Raw genomic sequence first — 21,645 nt, forward strand, 5'->3', positions numbered from 1 at the left:
CCATTGGTCCTGAGGTCTGTTCTTATGCCAATACCAAGCTGTTTTGATTACTATGGCTTTATAGTAGAGTTTGAAGTTTGGTATTGATATTCCTCCAGCAGTGTTCTTTCCATTGAGGAGCGTTTTTGCTATTCGGGGTCTTTTATTGTTCCATATGAATTTTTGGATTGACTCTAACAACAACAGATGATGGAGGGGATGTAGACAGAAAGGAACCTTACTTCATTTTTGGTGGGAATGTAAACTTGTTCAACCACTTTGGAAAGCAGTATGGAGGTTCCTCAAAAGACTTCCCATAGAACTCCCCTATGACCCAGCAATCCCACTTTTGGGCATTTACCCAAATGTTTACAAACAAGACCTCACTAACGCTACCAGCACAACTATGTTTATTGCAGCATTATTTACCATAGCTAAGATATGGAACCAACCCAGATGCCCCTCAGTAGATGAATGGATCAAGAAAATGTGGTATATATACACAATGGAATTCTATGCCTCCATCAGAAAGAATGACATTGCCCCATTCGTTAGGAAATGGAAAAACTTGGAAAAAATTATATTAAGTGAAGTAAGCCAGGCCCAAAGAAACACAGGTCCCATGGTTTCCCTTATTTGTAATATCTAGTATATGTATGAGTCAAGCAGAAAAGGTCAGATAATGTGATGTCGGGAAAATGAACCCTTAGATGTGTATTTTAATGTTTTTTTTCTTTCATGCATGTGTTTCTAATGCATTTATAAGATTATCTCTTTGTTGATTTGTATGTCCCTCCCCGACAGTATAACCCCTGCTTTCACTATATTTGATGTCAGTATAACTTGTGGAGGAGATGGGGAAAAACCAGTTGTTTAAGGATACAGGTGGACCTGTTGCAACAATGAGAAGTACAAGTTGTCATGTCCAAAACGAGCTTTACAACGTCGGTGGGGGGGGGGGGGAAGGGGGGAAGGAGAAGGATTGGAATTGGGGGGGAGGGAGGAGGCTGGGAAGGGATGTGAAGGATAAACAAAGGAGGAGGCTGCAATGCTTGGTAAGAAATGTATGCATTATCCTGCCCATGTAATTGTAACTCCTCTGTTCAGTATGTTCATAAATAAAATTAAATTAAATTAAAAAAAAATTCCTTAGCTTTTTTTTTTTTTGGTCAACTGTGGGGCTTGAACTCTCTCGCTCAAGGCAAGCACTCTACCACTTGAGCCATAGCGCCACTTCCCGTTTTTTAGTGGTTAATTGGAGATAAGAATCTCATGGACTTTACTGCCTGAGATGGCTTTGAACCATGATCCTCAGCCTCCTAAGTAGCTAGGATTACAGGCGTGAGCCACTGGTGTCCAGCTTCCTTAGAATTTTTAAGACCTTGTTTTGTTTTTTTGTTAGTTCTTATATTGTTGGAAACTCTAGACTGTTCTGATTTCCAGTTCTTTCTTTCACGATTATTTGCTTCCTTTCTTTGTGGGACCTCCTGAGACTATCCTTTTATTCTTGGTGCGGAACTGTATTTTGGTTAATAAATATGTCTTTTCAGAGTTTTATTTGTGCCAATTTTGAGGCTTGAATTTGGGACTTTCACATATTGCTTGGCTTTATTGTTGACAGCTAGTTCTGTACCACTTAAGCTATGTTCCACTTCTGATTTTTTTTTTTTCTGTTTAATGGCAATAAGAGTCTTGAGGATTTATCTGGCTGAGAAATGCAGTGCTTAGGTCTCCATCTCTCAGGTAGTTATAGTTAGTGCACAGCTTTGTCTTTTCAATTTTAATATTAATTTATTTTGCCTTCAAAAATTTTATTATTTAATTTCAACATCAATTTCAATAAACTTTTATATGAATGTTTAATAAAAATTATCTTTTTAATGCACTAAGTCATATATAATCTTCCTAGGATTTTAAGGTTTTGATTGAAGAAATTTGGAAAACTTCTTTTCTTTTATACACTCTTTAAATTACCTCTCATTTTCTTTGAATTCCTTGGTTCTGTTTATTTGTTTTGGTCTCTGACTCACCTGTTGACATTTTTGGCTCTAGATTATACCAATTGGAAAAAATTTTGGTTCTGGATTCATATTATGAGTAAAATACTGTAAATTGATTGGAAGCTCTCTCTGGTGGCTTGTCAACTGGGCTTCAGGTTAGGGAATTTTAGTGAAGGTGCTTATTACCTTTTGATCTTTTCATTTTTGTAAGTCTAGCTGTCTTTATTTAGAGCTAACCAAGATGCGTATCAAGCCTCTCAGTTTTCTATGGAGACTTTCTATGGCTTATTTTAATTTAGCTTGACTCTTACCCTTGATACACCATTCTTAGTGTCTCAGTTCTTCAGCAAATAACCTCTGCTGGGATGGAATGTGAATGTGGTAGATCCCTGCCTGGGAGATTCTGGGGAAAAACACTTTCTTCTTAAACTCACCCCTCCTAACCATTTTCCTTTTAACCCACTTTGACTCTCAGCCTTGGATTATTTTTCTTTTTGTGGTGTTGGAGGTTCAGTTTAGAGCCATGAACATGCTTGGCAAGTATTCTATCTTTGAGCTACATTTCAGCTTCTCATTCTTGAGTGGCATATTTCAGTGGGGGGGGGCGTGGATGTTTAATAGATTTTGTTTGTTATGTTATTTTTATTTAATAGAATCAGTGGATTGTTTCTAATTAATAAATATAATTTATTTGTTTCAGGCTTTTTTTTTTTTGAGTCTTAGTTACAGCAGGGCTACTCTCTGGATACTGTCATTGACATGTTAATCTTTCAGTAGTCTTTGTTATCACTTTCTCCAATCCAGTAGCTGTAACTATTTGAAACACCATAGATGGACTTGCCTGTCTTGCTGGCCCAAGTCAGAGATGTGCTGTTACAAGCTGAGTTTAAACAGATCATATTTTCAGAAATTCATATTTAGGTTAAGTTTTTGTATACAGTTTATGAATTGCTTCAAACATGCCTCTTCTCATCACCATTAAAAGCTTATGTCCTGTGATAGGCAGGCTTAAACTAGAGAGAGAAGAAGAAGATACAAATTTGGAAATGATAGTACCATTTTATTTTTCAGATGGTCTGTTTGATGGTTTATATATGCATTTGACCCTATCTTAGGTATTTATATTTTAGGTCTAAGATACAGATACATAACAGCATAAAAACATGTGCCCTTTGTCTTCCAAAGCCTGGCTTACTTCACTTAATATATTTTTTCCCAGATCCATACATTTCCCTGCAAATGACATAATTATTTTCCTCATGGATGAATAAAATTCCATTGTGTATATGAACAATGTTTTCTTGATCAATTTGCTGGTTGAACCTCATCAGGACTGTTGACATACTTGGCTCTTGTTAATAGGGCTGCACTATCATGAGTGTGGGTATCCTTATTACATCCTGACTTAACGTTTCTCAGATAAATACCCACAAGTGCTGCTAGATTCAATGGTAGTTCTATTTTTAGTTTTTGAGGAGTCTCCATACTGTCTTCCATAATGGTTGTACTGATTTACATGCCCACTACACAGTGTGTCAGATTTGCTTTTTTTCTGAATCCACACCAGCGTTTGTTTTTGTTTGTATTCCATTTGTTTGTATTTTTGTTTATATTCCTTTCCAATTGGATGAGATGGATTCTCAGTGTTGTTTTAATTTGCATTTCCTTTATAGCCATGGATGTTGAACATTTTTAAAGACATTTTTATGGCCATATCATTGTGTCAATTCAGGAATGAGATTTCAGTAAGTTGATGTACTCATGTTCAGTATCTCTTTCATTTGGGTAGGAATTAAGATTTTATGAGCATATTTAACCAGGGATAGCAATGATAAATAGATTCTCTGTTCTGATCAATTTTGTTTGAATTCACATTTTGCCAGTTGTGATAGGATCTTATGTGAGATACATTATTTCCCCGGTTTGTGCATTTCTCACTTTTAAGTCAGGATAGTACTAGAACTTATGTCACATGTTATAGCACTTAAATATAGGTACTATGTATGAAGTAAGCCTGGTGCAGGGTAAGCCTTACATTTATTGGTAGTTGTTATTGTATAAAGAATGAACTAGAGCTACTGAGATGAATGATGAAACACACAGATAACTGTTCAGCTGGAACATTATTCTCACTTTTCATTATCTATACCATTGTTTACCTTTGTTGGTTGATGGATCTCTGCACTTTTATTATGTTTTTGAGAAAATAGTATTAACATTATTTCATTAAACACTACATTTCTTTGTAGTTAGCTTTTATTAGTAATTGCAGATTAGTGTTTTGCATTTCCAAGTCCCTAACGTAGTATCTTCAACTTGCATTCTAAGCAGGGAAGTGATTAAAAAAGGTGTCCCACCAAGCTATTTTCCATCCATTCATGCACCTGAATCAGAGTCAAAGATAACATATAGATCTGACTACCTTATGGTTGTGTCTCTATTTAAATGTAATAATTTACTGTAGTTGCAACATAAAAAGTAACAAAAAACCTGAACTTTAATTATTGAACAAAATGGGACGTTTCCTTCTGAATTATTCTTAGTTTTGTTCATTTGATAGGAAGGGTTTTGTTATTGTTCGCTTTGAAGGCTTCGTCTCTTTAAAGATTTTGCCTTTGGTTTCCTTATTTGTATGCATAGTAATTACAAATCGTACTGTTTCTGTATACTTAAAATAGGAGACTTACTTTATAAAAAACTCTCAAAGCCGAGGCTATCTTCTAGACATGGCTTATTATTTAGGAATTTTTTATAGATCAGGATAAGTTTTAGAAAAAATTGCATGTTTTAAAATTTTCCTTTGAAGCTGGCATGATTGATCTGTAAATTACAGTTTATTTCTATAGTGTCTACATATTCATTTCATAGGGCAAATATCTGTGTGTTTTACTACCAAATGTGACATAATATTAATTTTCTGCTATTGCAATGTTAATAGACTACCCTTTAACCATGGCAGTTAATGCATTTAAATCTATAAATAGACTATTGTATGCCATTGGTGTCTTTTCTTATTTTTCTTACAAGTAAATGGGAGATTGCTTTTATAAGAATGAAATTCTCCTTGTTTTTAACTTTCCCAATTCACTTTTTGATATATGTCTCATGGTAAATACACACACACACACACACACACACACACACACACACACACACACACAAATATATATATGGCATATGGCAGATTGTGAAATATACAGAACATAATTTTTAGGAAATTATTTTTACTTTTCTAGAAAAGAATATATTGGCCTCTATTCTCTTGCCAATTTTGCAGGTTGATGTCTTGTACTTTCTCTAAATATGTGTTAGCAGCTTATCTCCTGATAGAAATTAAGAGGTGATTTTCTACAGCTACTTAAAAAAAAAACAAACTTAAATTGGATTCATTCTTAAAGGAGCACAAAACCAAACACACAGACCTCTCATTCTGATTTTAAATAATTTAGAGTGGAACTGTGAACATAATATTTTCCCCATTGAAGATCATTTTATACTGAAGTTTAATTTAGTTTTTAAAATTTCCATTTACAACTTGGGCTCAGGAGGGTGATGGTAAAGTGTGACATTCGCAAGCTGTTTCCTGGAGATGAAAAATGCATGAGAACATAACCCACACAGTACTAGTCAGGCAATGCTGAGTGTAATTTTCCATTAAGTTTTACTTGATTCAACTTAATATATGGTTTGGACCATCGGAGTTTCTTGAAGTAGAAGAAAATAAGTGGGCCTAAATAAATATAATGCTTAGAACTCAGAGAAGTAAGTTATTACATGGAAACTCATTAAATTCCTAGAAAAAAAAAACTCCATAATGTCTCAACCTTTCTTCCCTCCCTTACTTTGTATACAAAAAAATTAAATTGCTTCATCTGCCTTTTATAGGCTAACTTAGGTATTTCCCAAATTCCTATGTTGAAATTCCAAACACCAACACTTAAGAATGTATCCATATTTGGAGAGAAGCCCTTAAAAAGAGATGATTAAGTTAAATGAGGTCATTGGGATAGGCCCTTAATCCAATATAACGGATTTACCTGTAAAATGAAGGACAAGAGGGATACAGATACTTTGAGGAGAGACTCTGTGAGGATACAGAGAGAAGGTTGCTGAGCAAAGATACAAGAGAAAGGGTTCAGGAGAAACCAAAACCATTTATTTCTTGACCTTGGACTTGTAGCCTCCAGAACTATGAGAAAATTATTGCTTTGTTGTGGTGAAAGCTTCTCAATACATAGCATTTTGGCACGTTTAGCTAATGTGTGTGTGTGTGTGTGTGCGCGTGCGCGCACGCGCGCGTGTGTGTGTGTGTGTGTGTGTGTGTGTGTGTGTATGTTATTAAAATATTGTTAATGTTTTTATGTTTTTTTCTACTGTTTTTTTGTCTCATTCTGCATGACTAGTGGATTAAATATATATGGGTTTTGCTTCAAGGAAAAATTTAACTGAAAGTCAATGTATGGTCTTTGACTAATTGTTTTTTCTGATGGAGATCCTGTTTATACATTTATATTAGAGTGGATGATCTTTAAAGTGTTACAGAGCTCTAGGAATTGTGATTTTATTTATTTATCTTTTGTACATTTTTATTGTAAAAATACAGTACAGAGGATTGTAGTTACAGGATCAAGTGATTTTAAAAGGCAAGAGTTTTGTTTTTGTTTTGTATTTCATTAAAAATTAGCAACAAGCTAGGTACCAGTGGCTCACATTTATAATCCACTTGAAAGGCTGAGATCTAAGGATCAAGATTTGAAGCTAGTCCTGGAATGGGTCTCTGAGACTTTTTTCTCCAATTAACAACCAAATATCCATAAGTAGAACTGTGATTCAAGTGGTAGAGCACTAGCATTGAGCAAGGAAAAAAACAAAACAAAACAACTACAAGAAAACTTCAGGGACAACTCCTAGGCCCAGAGTGCAAGCCTGAGTATTGCCCTCACAAATATAAAAAAAAAATAAGTAAAATAAAAAGTTAGCATAAAATGACATTTAGGATGAAGTTAAATTTGTTAGCTATATGTTCATGCTGTAGGAAGGGGTTGCTAGTCTTAGAATATGAATTTGGTAGTATTTGATTTAATTGAAGTATTTGTATAATTTAGTAATTAGTACTTACATATTAGTAGAAGTTCTCTTAGTAGAAATTCCTGTTGCATTTTTGCTTCATATTTTGTGAATATTTTTCATTCTCTGTATTAATGCCTACCTGCTACGCTTTTCTAATTGTATTTATTTTTTTCGGGCATTTTTTTTTTTTTTTTGGGTCCGGTTGTGGGGCCTGAACTCTGGGCCTGGGCACTGTCCCTCAGCTCTTCAACTCAAGGCTAGCATTCTACCACTTGAGCCACAGCGCCACTTCCGGCTTTTTTCTTTTTGCCTATGTGGTGCTGAGGAATCGAACCTAGGGCCTCAGGCATGCAAGGCAAGTGCTCTACCACTGAGCCACCTTCCCACCCCTCTAATTGTATTTAAAAGTCTAAATCATGTTACTTCTTTCTGGCCTAGACATACATATTTATACTATCCTTCATATGTTGATTTGGCAGGTCTTAAAACATCATGTCCTAATTGCCACATGTTTAATTAAGCATTTTCAATTTTTTATTTTCTTTCTAATTTATGAGACTTAACTTTTGTTTTCCTTTTTATGATTTCAAAATTTTATTTGGCATTATAAAGTATGCAACATGAACATATTGACTGCCACCCAATTTTTTCCCATTGTATCATGATAAGATGAATTATAGTCATGTAGCCAGAATACCAAAGGCAGTATGTATTTATTGTGTGTAGTTTTAATGTCTAATCTTACTGTGCCTTACTCAGATAAAGTAATTTTCAATTTTTAGATAAATTTTGTGGTCTTATATATGGTTAATTAAAAATTAATATTAGATATCCTTGATCATATAAATATACATTAATATTTATATTAGATTAAAATATAATTAAAATTCAAACATATAGATTCCTGAATTATTGGTATCTGCTTGCCCTGTAGGTGTCTGAGCAGTCTTTCTGTATTCAGTTTTTCCTGTGGATTGGTGGATAGTTTCTCATTTTATTGCTACCTACAGTTGTTTCATATATTTCAAAGCTAATTATTAGACTTTAACTAGCTTATTATTAAAATTCTCTATTTTAATATTGATGTTCCTAAATTAATCTATGTCTTGATTTGTGCATTCTGACTTGTCTCCCATCCAAATCATTGACTATATGTGCTTACTCCTTTATTTGAAGTTTATATTTTTGTTTTAGGTTTTTCTGTTGTCATTAGCACATTGTCAATTTTTCATTTTTTTCAATATGAGAGCTTTTCTATTACTAGGTGAATGCGATTCCTTTATGCTCTTTATAATCACTGACAGGTTGAATTTGCTTTTCTTTTTACTTGATAATATTTTATCTGCTATGATCTGCTATTAAGACCTCTTAACCTCACACTCCTTATCTTCTTTCTTTTTTGAATTTGTACTCTATTCGTTTTCTCCTCAGTTTATTTGAGGTTTGTGTACCTCATTTTATCATAACCTAGTGACCATGTGTTGGGAGTTAAGAAGCATACTAAAATTTGTTCATTTGGAGTTAATTAATATCTTCAGTCTATTCTGATTAAGAAATCTCAACATGATATTGTTTCTTTTTCCCTGCTGTTCTTACATTCCTAAAATTCCATTGCTCCAACTGAGTCTTATATTGACACAATATGAACCTTTATGTTTAGGTTTTCTCTCCCTGTGGGTGATACAATTTCACTGTTTCCATATTTCTTTGAGAGACTGAATATGGTGTTACTGATATAAAATAATTGTTTCTTTCAGTTTTGCAAATAATACGTTTTACAGCCATTGTTAATTTTAAAAAATGATGCAGTCTCTTCATTAAGCTTTCTGGGAGAATTTTGTTCAAACATTGAGCTTATGCTTTTTTTTAGTCACATAATTACATAATTTATTTATTTTTTGTACTTTTGTATTGTAAAAATGCTATACAGAGGGGTTACAGTTACATGAGCAAGGTAATGAGTACATTTCCTATTGAGCATTGTTGCCTCCTCCTTTGTTTTCCCCTACCATCCCTTTCCTCTCACCTCCACAACTAAAGCCCTCCCCCCCATGCACCGAAGTTGTAATTTGTTTTCAACATAGTGTTTTGAACGTCTCATTGTTACAGTGGGTCAACCTGTAGCCTTATTTAAGCACTTTGTTTTTTCCCTTCCTCTCTCAGAATTAGAGAAGTGTATATACAAGATGCAGGGCACCAACATCAAATACAGTGAAAATAGGGGTTATACTGTGGGGGAGGAACATACAAAGCAACAACAAAATCACATATCATTTTTATATAATTTCAACCCTTACATTTCTTATGTTCATCTCTCCCCAACAATTTACAAAATGGAAAAGCTGTTCTAAGATCATTGAATGACCAAACCTATGTAGTATGCTGGATGCAATTTACATGCCCTTACTTTGTAAGGTTATATAGTAATATGTTCTAATATATTTATTTTTTAAAAAGGGCAGTTTATAAAACAGTATGTATAGTGTAATATCATCTCTAAAGAAAAGCAATCACCAGTTTAAAAAAAAGCACCAGAAGATGAAATACTAAAATATTTACAGTGTGGTTCCTTAACTAGATTATGGGTAAATTTAATTCTACATGTGCTTGTTGGCATGTTTTAAGATCTGTACTGTGTTTACTATGTTGTTTGACAAAATAGTATATCAGAAAAATGTTATTTAACAAATGATAGAATCTCAGCAAAAATTCTCAGCAAAATCAGGACGTTCATTGTAAATTAATTTAATACAGTCTGTTTTGCTTTCCCTCTGTTTCATTTTTAGCCAACAAGCCCCAAGTTTGGCAAAGCTGACTCATATGAAAAACTGGAAAAACTAGGGGAAGGATCTTATGCTACAGTCTACAAAGGGAAAAGCAAGTAAGTTCATTTTTTTGTAATATTCAATATTTAAAATGTGTTGTATCGTAATACTAAATATTCACATTTTAATTATTGTCGTTTAGTATTAATAGGCTTTTCTGCTGTTCAGTTTTCTCAAACATTTATAAAAACCAGTGGAATTACTTTTACATGCCAGCAAAGACTTTTGCAGGCTTGTCTAATTTAGTTTCTGTTTTACTCCTACCCCCAACTTTGTTTATTTTATCTATCAGTGAGTTTAGAAGCCTCTAATGAGAATTCATTTCCAGGCGAATGATGTAGTTATTTGCTCTTGGAGATTTAGTCTTGAGAATAAGAGTAATGGTTTGATAAAAACCAATGTAGTATTGTTCTGATATCTTTAATTATTTTTTATTTTTTTTTTGGGGGGGGGGTCCGGTCATGGGGCCTGAACTCTGGGCCTCGGTGCTGTACCTCAGCTCTTCAGCTCAAGGCTAGCACTCTACCATTTGAGCCACAGCACCACTTCCGGCTTTTTTCTTTTTGCTTATGTGGTGCTGAGGAATGGAACCCAGGGCCTCAGGCATGCAAAGCAAGCGCTCTACCACTGAGCCACCTTCCCAGCCCCCTGATATCTTTTATAAGTTGAGCTTATACTCCATCTTTCAAAAAAGTCACTTAGTTAAAAAGCAGCTGCAAACTTCCCCTCTTTTCCCTCGTACCTTCCTGCTTTGGCATCATTCTGCATGTTCTTTCATCATCATTGCTTAAAAAACCCCTGTAATCCCTGAGCACAATAGCTCTGGACATTGATAGTTTTTACTCCAGCAGGTCTAAATTTATCTTGTCAGCATTTCTCGAGTAGTTTCAAGTCTGCTGGTCACATGTAGGATTCAATTTCCTCCAGTGGAGATGAAAGTCTCTGCCCACTCACTTGCTTTGAGAAATGACAGGTTGCCTGGATTTGGTTGCTTTAAAGTGCCAAGGTCGGGATGAAGAACAGCAGCCCCAGTATGTGTGCTGCGCTTGACTTGAGAGCTGAATTAGTTTGATATGGATCCAACATGCTACATAATTTAAAGAGCCAGTTCAGTGTTGGGACCCTTTTCTGCCAGTGATGTGTGTGTGTGTGTGTGTGTGTGTGTGTGTGTGTGTGTGTGTGTGTGTGTGTGTGTGTGTGTGTGTGTGTGTGTGTGTGTGTGTGTGTGTGTTCGTGCGTGTTCATGTTATAGGTGAAAAGAGATAACTAAGATGTGGCCCTAGGGAAACTTAGTCTTGTAAGAAGATGGTGCATGCATAGAAATAATTCTGCCTAAATTGGATTGTCGGATATACTCTGTAAGCTAGAATGTATTAAGAAAGGCCTACATAGAGTAATAAAAGTATATATAAACAGAAAGGAAAGGTGATGTTGACTACATTATTCTCTGCATTGGTGGCTGAATGCAGAAGCCATAGTCTCATATGCCTATAAATTATTTCTCTATTGCCTGTCCTTGTGGCGGCCTTGGCATGGCTTTCCCTCTCTTGATGCAGCCCTGGGACTATACATGATGAGATTTTCATGTTGGGCTATTGGACTAAATTTGTTAAACCCCTGAGGACGCTATAGTAAAAGTGGACAGATTTGTTTTGTTTTTGTACAAATTTTGATTGTATTCGAGTATTGTATAGGAGTTTTGGAGTTTTAAAGTGGAATTGGCTTTAAGCGATATAATTAGGTAGATCAGTAGTTTGCTTATCTGTAGGTGCCCATGAAATCCTGAGTGTTGTGGAGTAACAGCTAAAGTCACTAGCCACCCACCAGAGAAGAGATACAGGGATCCGTGTTCTCTGTGCAGTGGCATCTGCTGGCAGCACACCTCCCCCTCCCCCCATACTAGGGTAAAGCGAGGAGCCTTTGCTCTCCCCAGCTGAATCTAAGGGAATGTGAGACTAGTTGCTTCTCAGCATTGTGTGCCTTTTCAAGGAAGAACAATGTGCTCTTTGTTGTGTCTCTGAAATTGGAGTATGGGGCTTATTCCATCTAAGTCATCCCCCAGATGGTCCTGATCACTGGTCAGATACTCCGCTTATCTTAAGTTTCTGGTGAGGTGAAGCTGCCAAACCTTGCTCCTGGAGGAGCCTGCTAAGCTGCTAAAGAGAAGCCTGCCCACACTGGTTTGTGCCAGCAGTAAATTGTTATCTCAGAGGTCAATAAGAACAATAGAGGAATTTGCTCACTTTATGTAACAGGAGATTTATGTGATTGAAACTGCCAATCTTCTTTTAGCATTTCATTCTGCCAATTTGTGCTGAATAATTGAACTTGAATTAAATGACCTCATAAATTGAGAGACTAGCCAAGCCCAGACTGAAATATACTAAATACATTTCAAAGAGCTCTTCAAAGCCCCAGGAGAAATAGGGGAAAGAAATGCTGTTAATTAAAACAAGCAGCAGCAAGAAGAAAGGCAATAACAGTTAACCACCTTTCCAGAATATGTGAGATTAAAGATACGGCTCCTACTGCTTGCCCGGAAGGTCAGCTCCATTGAAACACTATCAGGAGGAGTTGGAAGAATTGTGAAAGTCAGAAATTCCCAAGTGGAAAACACTAGTTCATTGAAGTTTCAATCTTAAACTATTGGTACCTACGTTGTTATACTGACTTCCGGTGTCCAAAGAGGTCACCTGTTCACTTTGAGTGGAAGAGGGACAAACCTGATTATTTTATAAGCTTTGCTGTAAGATGTTTTGAGGCTTACTCTATTCCTCATTTGGTCCACACTGATGTCTTTTGGACTTAAGATCCATTGGCTTAAGCTTATTATGGAATCTCTTATCAAAGATCAAGTCTATGACCATGTTATTAGTTATGGGATATTAAATTGTGTTTTGTTATACTACAAGCAATGTTAGTTTGTACTGTCATGTACAAAAATGACATTACAATGTGCAAGAGAAGAAACTGGATTTTTTATATTTATTTTTATTATAAAGGTGATGTATGGAAGGGTTATAGCTTACATAACTCAGATAATAAGTATATTTCTTTTTGAACAGTATCACCTCTTCCTTCATTTTCTCTCAGATTTTTCCTCTCAGCCCTCCTTCACCACAGTTGTATAGTTCATTTTCAACATAGTTTCTAGTGAGTATCATTGCTGCATGTGTTCACTCTTTATCACACCACTTTTTAAAAATAGTAGCTAATGGAGTAAATGAGGTTTGTTGAGTGGGATTTTCAGATCTGTGTTACTGTATTTAGGTACAATTTGAAAAAGTAGGGTTCTTAGTCATGTTTAGTCCAAAGAAGATTATAGCCTATCCACTAACATCTGCTGATTTTACTTTTTTAAACCTTTAAAGTCTACTCAGATTGCAGCTTCAATCCTGACTTTCTTAGGAAGAAGAATGCAGGCAGTAGAGTCTTGTTCATTGGTACAGCTGTTTTCATTTAGCTTGCACCAGATAAAACAATGCCCAATCTTTTTGACAAGTGGCAGTGAGGTTATTGTTTAAGAAAGAAGTATGATTTCAATTATTAGACTAAATTATACTGGAATAACTTTCCTATTAGACAGTGTTTACATGTTTGGCCATTGTTAAATCACTTTCATTGTCAAGGTTCTTTGATCATTGGATTAGCAAACTTCAGAACAACAAACAGTGCTATTTGTTGTCATCAGCAAATATCTGAGGTGTCAGTATCTTCACAAACTATTTTTTCTTATGCTTATTTTTTATTGCCATCAATTAGTTGTATATATGGGATTAATTTGAACTAGTCCATTTATGTATACAATGCTCCTGGTTCATAATCTTTCCTCTAGTACTCTCTTACTTTGCAAACCAGTCTCATCAAGTGGATTGTTCCATTTTCACATGTTTGTAAAGTATTTTGTCTACAATCACCTTCCATTTACCTTCCCGATTATCTTCCCTTCCCACTAATGCATACACCCAGACAAGAAATATTTCAACTTCCTAATAATCTTTTGTGTGTGTGTGTGTGTGTGTGCGTGCGTGTGTGTGTGTGTGTGTGTGTGTGTTAAAAGTACATGTTGATTGTTTAAAGGAGTTTCGTCATGGTGTCTCACACATGCACTTACCATACCTTAGTCATACTGATCCACACACACATACATGCATACTTGATCCTGTATGTGATTACACATATATTTTAGGCTTAACATTCATATATGAGAGAAAACATGTCCTTTGTCCTTCTGAGCCTGGTTTACTTTACCTAATATGACTGTTTCTGGATCTATCCCTTCCCTGTCAATGATGTAATTTCATTTTTAGGTTGAGTAATTTTCTGTTGTCTTCAGAACTCTTTTTGAAGGAGTTGGTGTGGTAATTTTTAATTGCAGAAATGGTTAAAACAAAACTCAGGGTCTTTAAAAATCATTCTTCTGGGGCTGGGAATGTGGCTCAGTGGTAGAGGGCTTGCCGTGCATGCCTGAGGCCCTGGGTTCGATTCCTCAGCACCACATAAGCAAAAAGAAAAAAAAAAGCTGGAAGTGGTGCTATGGCTCAAGTGGTACAGTGCTAGCCTTGAGCTGAAGAGCTGAGGGACAGCGCCCAGGTCCAGAGTTCAGGCCCCACAACCAGATCAAAAAAAAAAAAAAAAAAAAAAAAATCATTCTTCTGTAGTTGAAGTAACTTTTGAAGGAAGTTAGGAGAAGGATATGTTGAGATTGGTTTTAAGTTTAACCACACTTATATTCCTGAGTTGCTTCATCATTATTATTCTTATACTTTAAATTTGGATGCATGTAAGTAGCAGTTCTCAACTACAGATTTTATTCACCAGAATACAGTTAATGGTGTCTGCAGACATTTTTTTGTTTTTCACAGCTTGGGAGGTGCTGATGGTGTTACTGACATCTAGGGAGTTGAGGCCAAGGTTGCTGCAAAAAGTAACATACCAGTCTCCTACAACAAAGAATCAGTTGATCTAAAATGTCAGGAGTGCTAAGATTGAGAAACTTTGTTCTAAACAAGGAAAGCATAGAGGTCGTGTCTGTTTAAAAGGCCACATTCATTCTGGGATGTTTACGAAGTCTGTACTGTACACTGTATACTTGGTCAGGTAATAAATAGTGATGCACAAAGCTAATCAATTCCTTCCATTGTGGAGCCTATTATCTAATAGAAGAAACAGAAATTAATCAAATCAAATTAATTTGATTAACCAAATCATCTGTAATTGCAAGTATTATGAAGGAAAAGAGAAGTGTAAGAGTGGTAGATTATGTGTATTTGCATAAAAAGAAGAGGTTAATACTTTAGGTAAATAGATAGATAGGAAGATGGAATATTTATGCTTAGATCTGAAGGAGGTGTTGCCACTAACCAGGTAAAAAGGTGGCTTGGGTATTTCCGACCAGGCCTATTAGGTGATAAAGAGCTTGTTGTGAGATAGGGCAAGCGGAAAGAGCTGTGGCATGGATTGTGAGGATGGATTGTGTGGAGAAGAGTGACATATGTTGAGTTTTGAGAAGTTTGTAGGACCTTAACACTGTATTGTATATTGCTGCAAATGAATCCCACTAGAAGAGACTTAGAACAATTATTATTTATTTTGCTCATGAATATGCAGTTGGAAAGGGGGTAGGCAAGAAAATTCATTTTTGCTTAAAGTGATATCATTGCATACAGCTTGAATATGAAGGACCCACTACAAAAGTTCCCTGACATTATTACAAGTCAGTACTGGTTCTTCATATCAGCTGGATTTCCTAAGACTATGATGACTATTTCTTCGAGTAAGCATTCCAATACATAGTAAATAGACTTTTGGCTTTATCTGTAGCAGGTGACCTTGGAAATTCTGAATATTGTCCTTACAGACTATCTTAGAGAATTAGAGCAGGTTTAGCCACTATTCTAATCTCTAGAGAGGCCAAGGCATTCAGGTGAACATAGCCCAAATCTACTTTCCGGGAGCACAAGCACTGTAGCTATAAAAGGGAGGTGATACTTAAGTGGTAATCTTGATAAATTGCTGGGTGTGCATGTTTAGGCATGAGAACTTCTGGAGGCCAGTCTTGGGGCTTCACCTCCAAGAACCTATTACATTCTCATAGTAGAGATCCTGCCAGATCCTTGTGGTTTTGGCATGGAAATGAGTAAATAATAAAAAAATATTCTCAGTGCACAAAGGCCTATTCTCCAGAGCCTTATCCTAGATGAACAATGGAAATTTCCTCTATTTTATTCTCTGTAGCCTTCCTATCTCACCTAAATGGATCAGTAGTAGCCAGAGTCAAGGAAGTATATGGGAAACACTGCATCCAGGGAAGAAAATAGATGTAAAAGGATAAAGTGCCATGCAACTAGAGAGGTACTTGTAAGGATCATATCCCTAGGATGCAAGCCTTCTAAAAGAGTTTAGTTTTGTTCAGGAGGCTTTAGATACTCACAGGGCAGTGGATCTTTTTTTCTTTTTTTCTTTTTTTTCTTTGCATCTGGTCGTGGGGCCTGAATGCTGTCCCTCAGCTTTTCAGCTCAAGGCTAGCGCTCTACCACTTGAGCCACACCACCACTTCTGGCTTTTTTTCTTTTTGCTTATGTGGTGCTGAGGAATCGAACCCAGGGCCTCATGCGTGCAAGGCAAGTGCTCTACCACTGAGCCACCTTCCCAGCCCGGGCAGTGGATCTTGATAGTTGTAGTATACCACTATACTCAAAGGCCTCCAGTATGACAACCGTGGGTTTTGGTTGGAAGAGCTACTTTCTTTGAGGAGGAATCTCAAATTCAAAAGAAGATAAGAACAAAACACCAGAGAAAATACTGTAGTCTCTTATACCTTGAACTGTAGCACCCTGTAAAAATAGCCCAATTCTTAGGTAGATGAATCTAAGTACTTATGTGGTTGGCTTTCAACCAAAGGTCATAAAACATTCCAAAGAAGAAAAAAACATCAAAGACTAGTCACTACAGCTATTCTCTGATATAAGACAGATGTTGGGATTAATAATCATGTAAAACAACTATGATTAGTATGTTAAGGGCTCTTGTGGAAAAAAGGGACAATATGCAAGAAAATATGTGTTTCAAGAGCAGATAGAAACTCACAGAATCAAAGGAAACAGCTAGAAACAAAACATGTATTTTAACAGAAATGAAAAAATACCTTTGATATACCAGTAGCAGACTCAGTGTAGCTGTATGAATTAGTGAACTTGAAGGTAGGTCAATAAAATATTAGCAAACTAAAGAAGGAAGGGAAGTGGGGAGGGGGAATCTGGGAACTGTAGGGAAAATATCAAAAAGTTTGATAAAGGGGCTGGGAAGGTGGCTCAGTGGTAGAGTGCTTGCCTTGCATGTATGAGCCCTGGGGATTTCTCAGCATCACATAAGCAGAAAGAGCCAGAAGTGGCGCTGTGGCTCAAGTGGTAGATTGCTAGCCATGAGCTGAAGAGCTGAGGGATAGTGCCCAGGCCGAGTTCAGGCCCCACGACCTACTGGAAAAAAAAAAAAGGTTTGATAGACATATTGAAATACCAGAAAAAGTATGGAGAACTACTTGAAATAATATGAGTAGATACATTTACAAAATTAATAACCAATATCATTCTCAGATTTATCAAGCTCAGAACATCAAATATGGCAGACATATGCACACATATACACCAAACACAGAAAACTAAAATTTGAAAGGAGCTAGAGGAAAAAAATAACATGCTTGTAGAGAAACTTCCATACAAGAATCATATCAGGCTTCTTATCAGACATTTCATAAGGAACAAGAGTGGGGTGGGGTGAAATTAAACAAATTGTTTAACTAGGGATACAGGTGGACCCATTGCAACAATGAGATGTACAAGTCGTTATGTCGAAAAACGAACTTTACAAGTTTGGTGGGGGAGGAGGATTGGGTGGGGGGGTGGGGGGAGGATGGGAAGGGTTGGGAAGGGGAAACAAAGGAGGAGGCTACAATGCTTGATAAGAAATGTACTCATTATCTTGCCCATGTGATTGTAACCCCTCTGTACAGTATTTTCACAATAAAAAAATAAAAAAAGAAATAAAGCCTCTACTAAGTTAGAATTATGTATCCAATTAAGTTATCCTTTGAAAGTGAAGAAGTAGTAAGAACTTTCTAAGATCAACAAAGATGAGGGAGTCCTTCACGAGTAGCCAGGTCCTTCAGGAAATATTAAAAGACATTCTCTATGCAGAATGAATATGTCAGAAACTTCAATTTTTTTAAAAGGAAATGGATTAGACAGGACTGAAGATTAAAATCTTTAATAGTTTTCTTAGTTGATCTAAACACAAACTGCTTATGAAAATTAATTATAGCAACAATTTATTATAAGGAAAATAAATGAAAACAGTTATAGTGGGTGAGAGGTTGGAATTGAGAGTATTCTACTATAAGGCATATATATATATATACATATATGTGTGTATGTTTATATATATACATATAAATACACTATATGTATACATGTATATTATACGTATATGTATATATATGCATCAATACATATTATATATGTGTGTATATGCAATACCTAAACATATATATGCACAATGGATTATTATTTAACAATAAAGAAGAGTAGAAACATATTTTAAAGCCTCACATGAATGTAGATTTTATTCTCCTAGTTTGTTTGTGTGTGTGTGTGTGTGTGTGTGAGTGTGTGTGTGTGTGTGTGTGTGTGTGTGTGTGTGTGTGTGTGTGTGTGTGTGTGTGTGTGTGTGTGTGTGTGTGTGCTGGTCCTGGGGCTTATACTCAGGGCTTAGGTACTGTCTCTGAATTTTTTTGCTTAAGGCTAGTGCTCTATTACTTGAGCCACAGCTTGACTTCTAGGTTTGTGTTGGTTAATGGGAGATAAGAGTGATGAACTTTACTGCTTGTGCTAGCTTTAAACTGTGATTCTCAGATCTCAGCCTCCTGAGTAGCAAGAATTAGAGGTTATTCTAGTTTTCCTCAACTTTTTTTTCTTCCCTTTACATGGGGTGTTTAGTCTTTTCTGAGCACTCTTTTTAGATTAACCTTACTAATTTTAAAAGATATAATCTCTGGGAGAATAAGGATGTGGTATAAGTTGCTTTGTGTTGTCTTGTGTAGAAAGGAACTTTATTTCCTCTGTGTGTGTGTGTGTGTGTGTGTGTGTGTGTGTGTGTGTGTGTGTGTGTGTGTGTGTGTGTGAAAGAGAGAGAGAGAGAAAGTGAGGTAAGAGAGAGAGAGAGAGAGAGAGAGAGAGAGAGAGAGAGAGAGATGAAGAGAGAGAGAGAGAATCTGGCTTTGAATGGGGTCTTTCTGCCTCAGTTTCCTGAGTGCTGGGTGTCAGGTGTGGACCAGTTGTTAAGTGTTTAATTTTGCTGAAATACTGTTCCTATTTGGATGACAATATATTCCTTATATAATTCTTTATGCTTGTGAAAACAATAAAATATCTTTCCAGATCCCCAAATTAAAGTATTTTTAATATTCAGAACCATCGAGTTCGTTGATTCTATGAAGTTATTGTGACTAGTTTGTGAATATGATTGTAAATTTCTGCAATGACGATTTGTCAATTAATTAAAAAGAGTTTCAGGACAGGTTAATGAGCTTGGGGTATAACACTTGGGGATCAGACTTCATCAGTTTTGTGAACTAGCTACTGATCAGTGTAAAATTCAAAGGACTTGCCAGATTCCTTTGCTTCTTGTAACTTAAATGAAAGGCTCAAAGCAATTTGAGATAGTTTACATGGTGGACATCTGAAACAAGAGTTAATAAGTAAGCTGGGGCTTGGATGGAATCAGTGCTATTGAAGTTCAAAGTAAACATAATGAAACATCTGTGAGTTTCAGTCAAATGATTTCATTCTATTAGTTTGACTCACACAAATGGTATATATTATGCCATTAGGCAGATTAACAGAGAGACATCACATATTTGAAGAGTTTAGTATTAAAAATATAAAAGTTAATCTAGTAAGGGGTTGTTTAGTTGACACTGGATGTTGGAAAGATTTTAAAGTGTATGGTTGGCCCTTCTCTTACATATGCTGGGTTTGCTAGACAAATTCAGCATTAAGGTCTGATTTGTGGCTTCATCATGAAGCACTGAAGAGTAATATTTGCTTTTCTGAGTAGAATCTGAAAATTGAAAAAATTATATGAGCTCATTGGTTTTGAGTCAGTAAATATCTGAGCTTGAAAAGTCTCTGACAGAAAGGAAATTATTTAAAGATGACCAACATAGTTTTCATTTTTAATGATTGCTTCCCAGGGAAATACTTTCTCCTTTCCTTCTAGAGTTCCAAGGAAATACTTTCCTGAATAAACAAATTCTTTGAAAACTCAAGAGTATTATGTCTCCAGTTCAGAATAGTCTCTTTGGGAACTACAGTGTGTTCAACTATCTCTGTTTCCTAGGTTTAAACTAGCAATCTTATAGATTTGTAAGTATTGTTTGAGCTGAGGGAAAATTGTAAACATTAGGCATTTGGGTTAATAGTTGAAAGCCCTGTTGTAATCCAGGGGGGAATAAGATAGAAGTTATACCTAATTTGTCTGTAGAGTAGACAAGAGAATGAATTCTAAAGTAGCTTAGCAGTCAGTTCAGGTATTGACAGACAAGAAGAAGCCCCAGAGGAAGCAAAAGAGGAACCACAGGCTTTTGTTGTGTGTCTGATCAAATCTCTCAGGAAGAAGAACAGGAAAATTGAGATATTGAGAAACTAAGTAAGTAGTGTTACAAATGAGGCCCATTGGGATCCCAGAGGAAGCTGAACTCTTAATGAGAAGGAAATAGCCTATGCAGTGACACTCTTTTCTTTTCTTTTCTTTTCTTTTTTTTTTTGAAAAAACAATTTTTTAATCTCTTGTTCTTGGAGGGTTTCAGTGCTACATTGTATAGAGTGGAAGATACCTGGGACTGTGCCCACAGTAAAATGTGGCAGATTATTGAATTAAAAATTGTATGTATGTTCTTTCTGAATAAAATAGGAAGGATAAAATAACTGAACAAAGCCAAGTGCTGATGGCTCATGCCTGTAATCCTAGCTACTCAGGAGGTTGAGATCTGAGGATCACAGTGCAAAGCCAGCCCGGGCAGGAAAGTCCTTGAGACTTTTATCTCCAATTAACCACCAGAAAACCGGAAGTGGTGCTGTGACTCAAGTGGTAGAGCGCTTATGCTTACCTTGAGCTGAAGAGCTCAGGGATATCACCCAGGCTCAGAGTTCAAGCCCCATGACTGACAAAAACAAACAAACAAACAAAAAACCAAACCAAAACAAAAACTGAGCAGCAATATTGAGAGTTTAAAAAAGGAAGAAACAGTGGGATGTGGATTGCTGAGAAAGGAAGACGAGAGGAAGGGAAGGAGGAGAGGAGAGGGGAAAAGAATAGATAGTGGGTAGATAGTGATGACAAATATTCAGAAAATCAAACCAGATGAATTCTGAGACAAAGTTATGATGGTTTGCAATGAAGAAGCTTTTCCTCATTGCACACTGAGAACAATGGAGGATATTCTTTGAAGAGGATCACAATGGTTCAATAGCTATGTCTATATGACCATATTAAATGATGCTTATCAAAATGAACTCCAAGAAATGGAAACATAGGTTTTTTTTCATTATACTGTTTGCGGTTATTTCTTTTTTCTTTCTTTTTCCCACCTGTGGTTTACTCTGTTGTCACTGTTTTTGATTTCGCTACTGTTTGTCTTGTATATAAGTTTATCTGATTTGGGGAAGGGAAGGGGAAACACAGAAACAGTGGGACAAAGGGTGATACCCACTAGA

The 21,645-nt window shown here is 36.1% G+C and overlaps 1 protein-coding gene across 6 annotated transcripts in view; it reads left to right on the plus strand.

Annotated features, from left to right (window-relative positions):
• Cdk14 (cyclin dependent kinase 14) overlaps positions 1–21,645 on the plus strand; it is a 558,419-nt gene that overhangs the window by 128,349 nt on the left and 408,425 nt on the right. For all 6 annotated transcript variants that reach the window (XM_069996437.1, XM_069996440.1, XM_069996441.1 and 3 more), the window contains one exon: positions 9,836–9,930. In XM_069996437.1, coding sequence (XP_069852538.1) covers positions 9,836–9,930 — 95 coding nt within the window. The remainder of the gene's footprint in view (positions 1–9,835; positions 9,931–21,645) is intronic.

Source organism: Dipodomys merriami, unplaced genomic scaffold, assembly GCF_024711535.1.
Source record: "Dipodomys merriami isolate MVZ:Mamm:240054 unplaced genomic scaffold, mDipMer1.0.p SCAF_5, whole genome shotgun sequence".
Lineage (NCBI taxonomy): Eukaryota > Metazoa > Chordata > Mammalia > Rodentia > Heteromyidae > Dipodomys > Dipodomys merriami.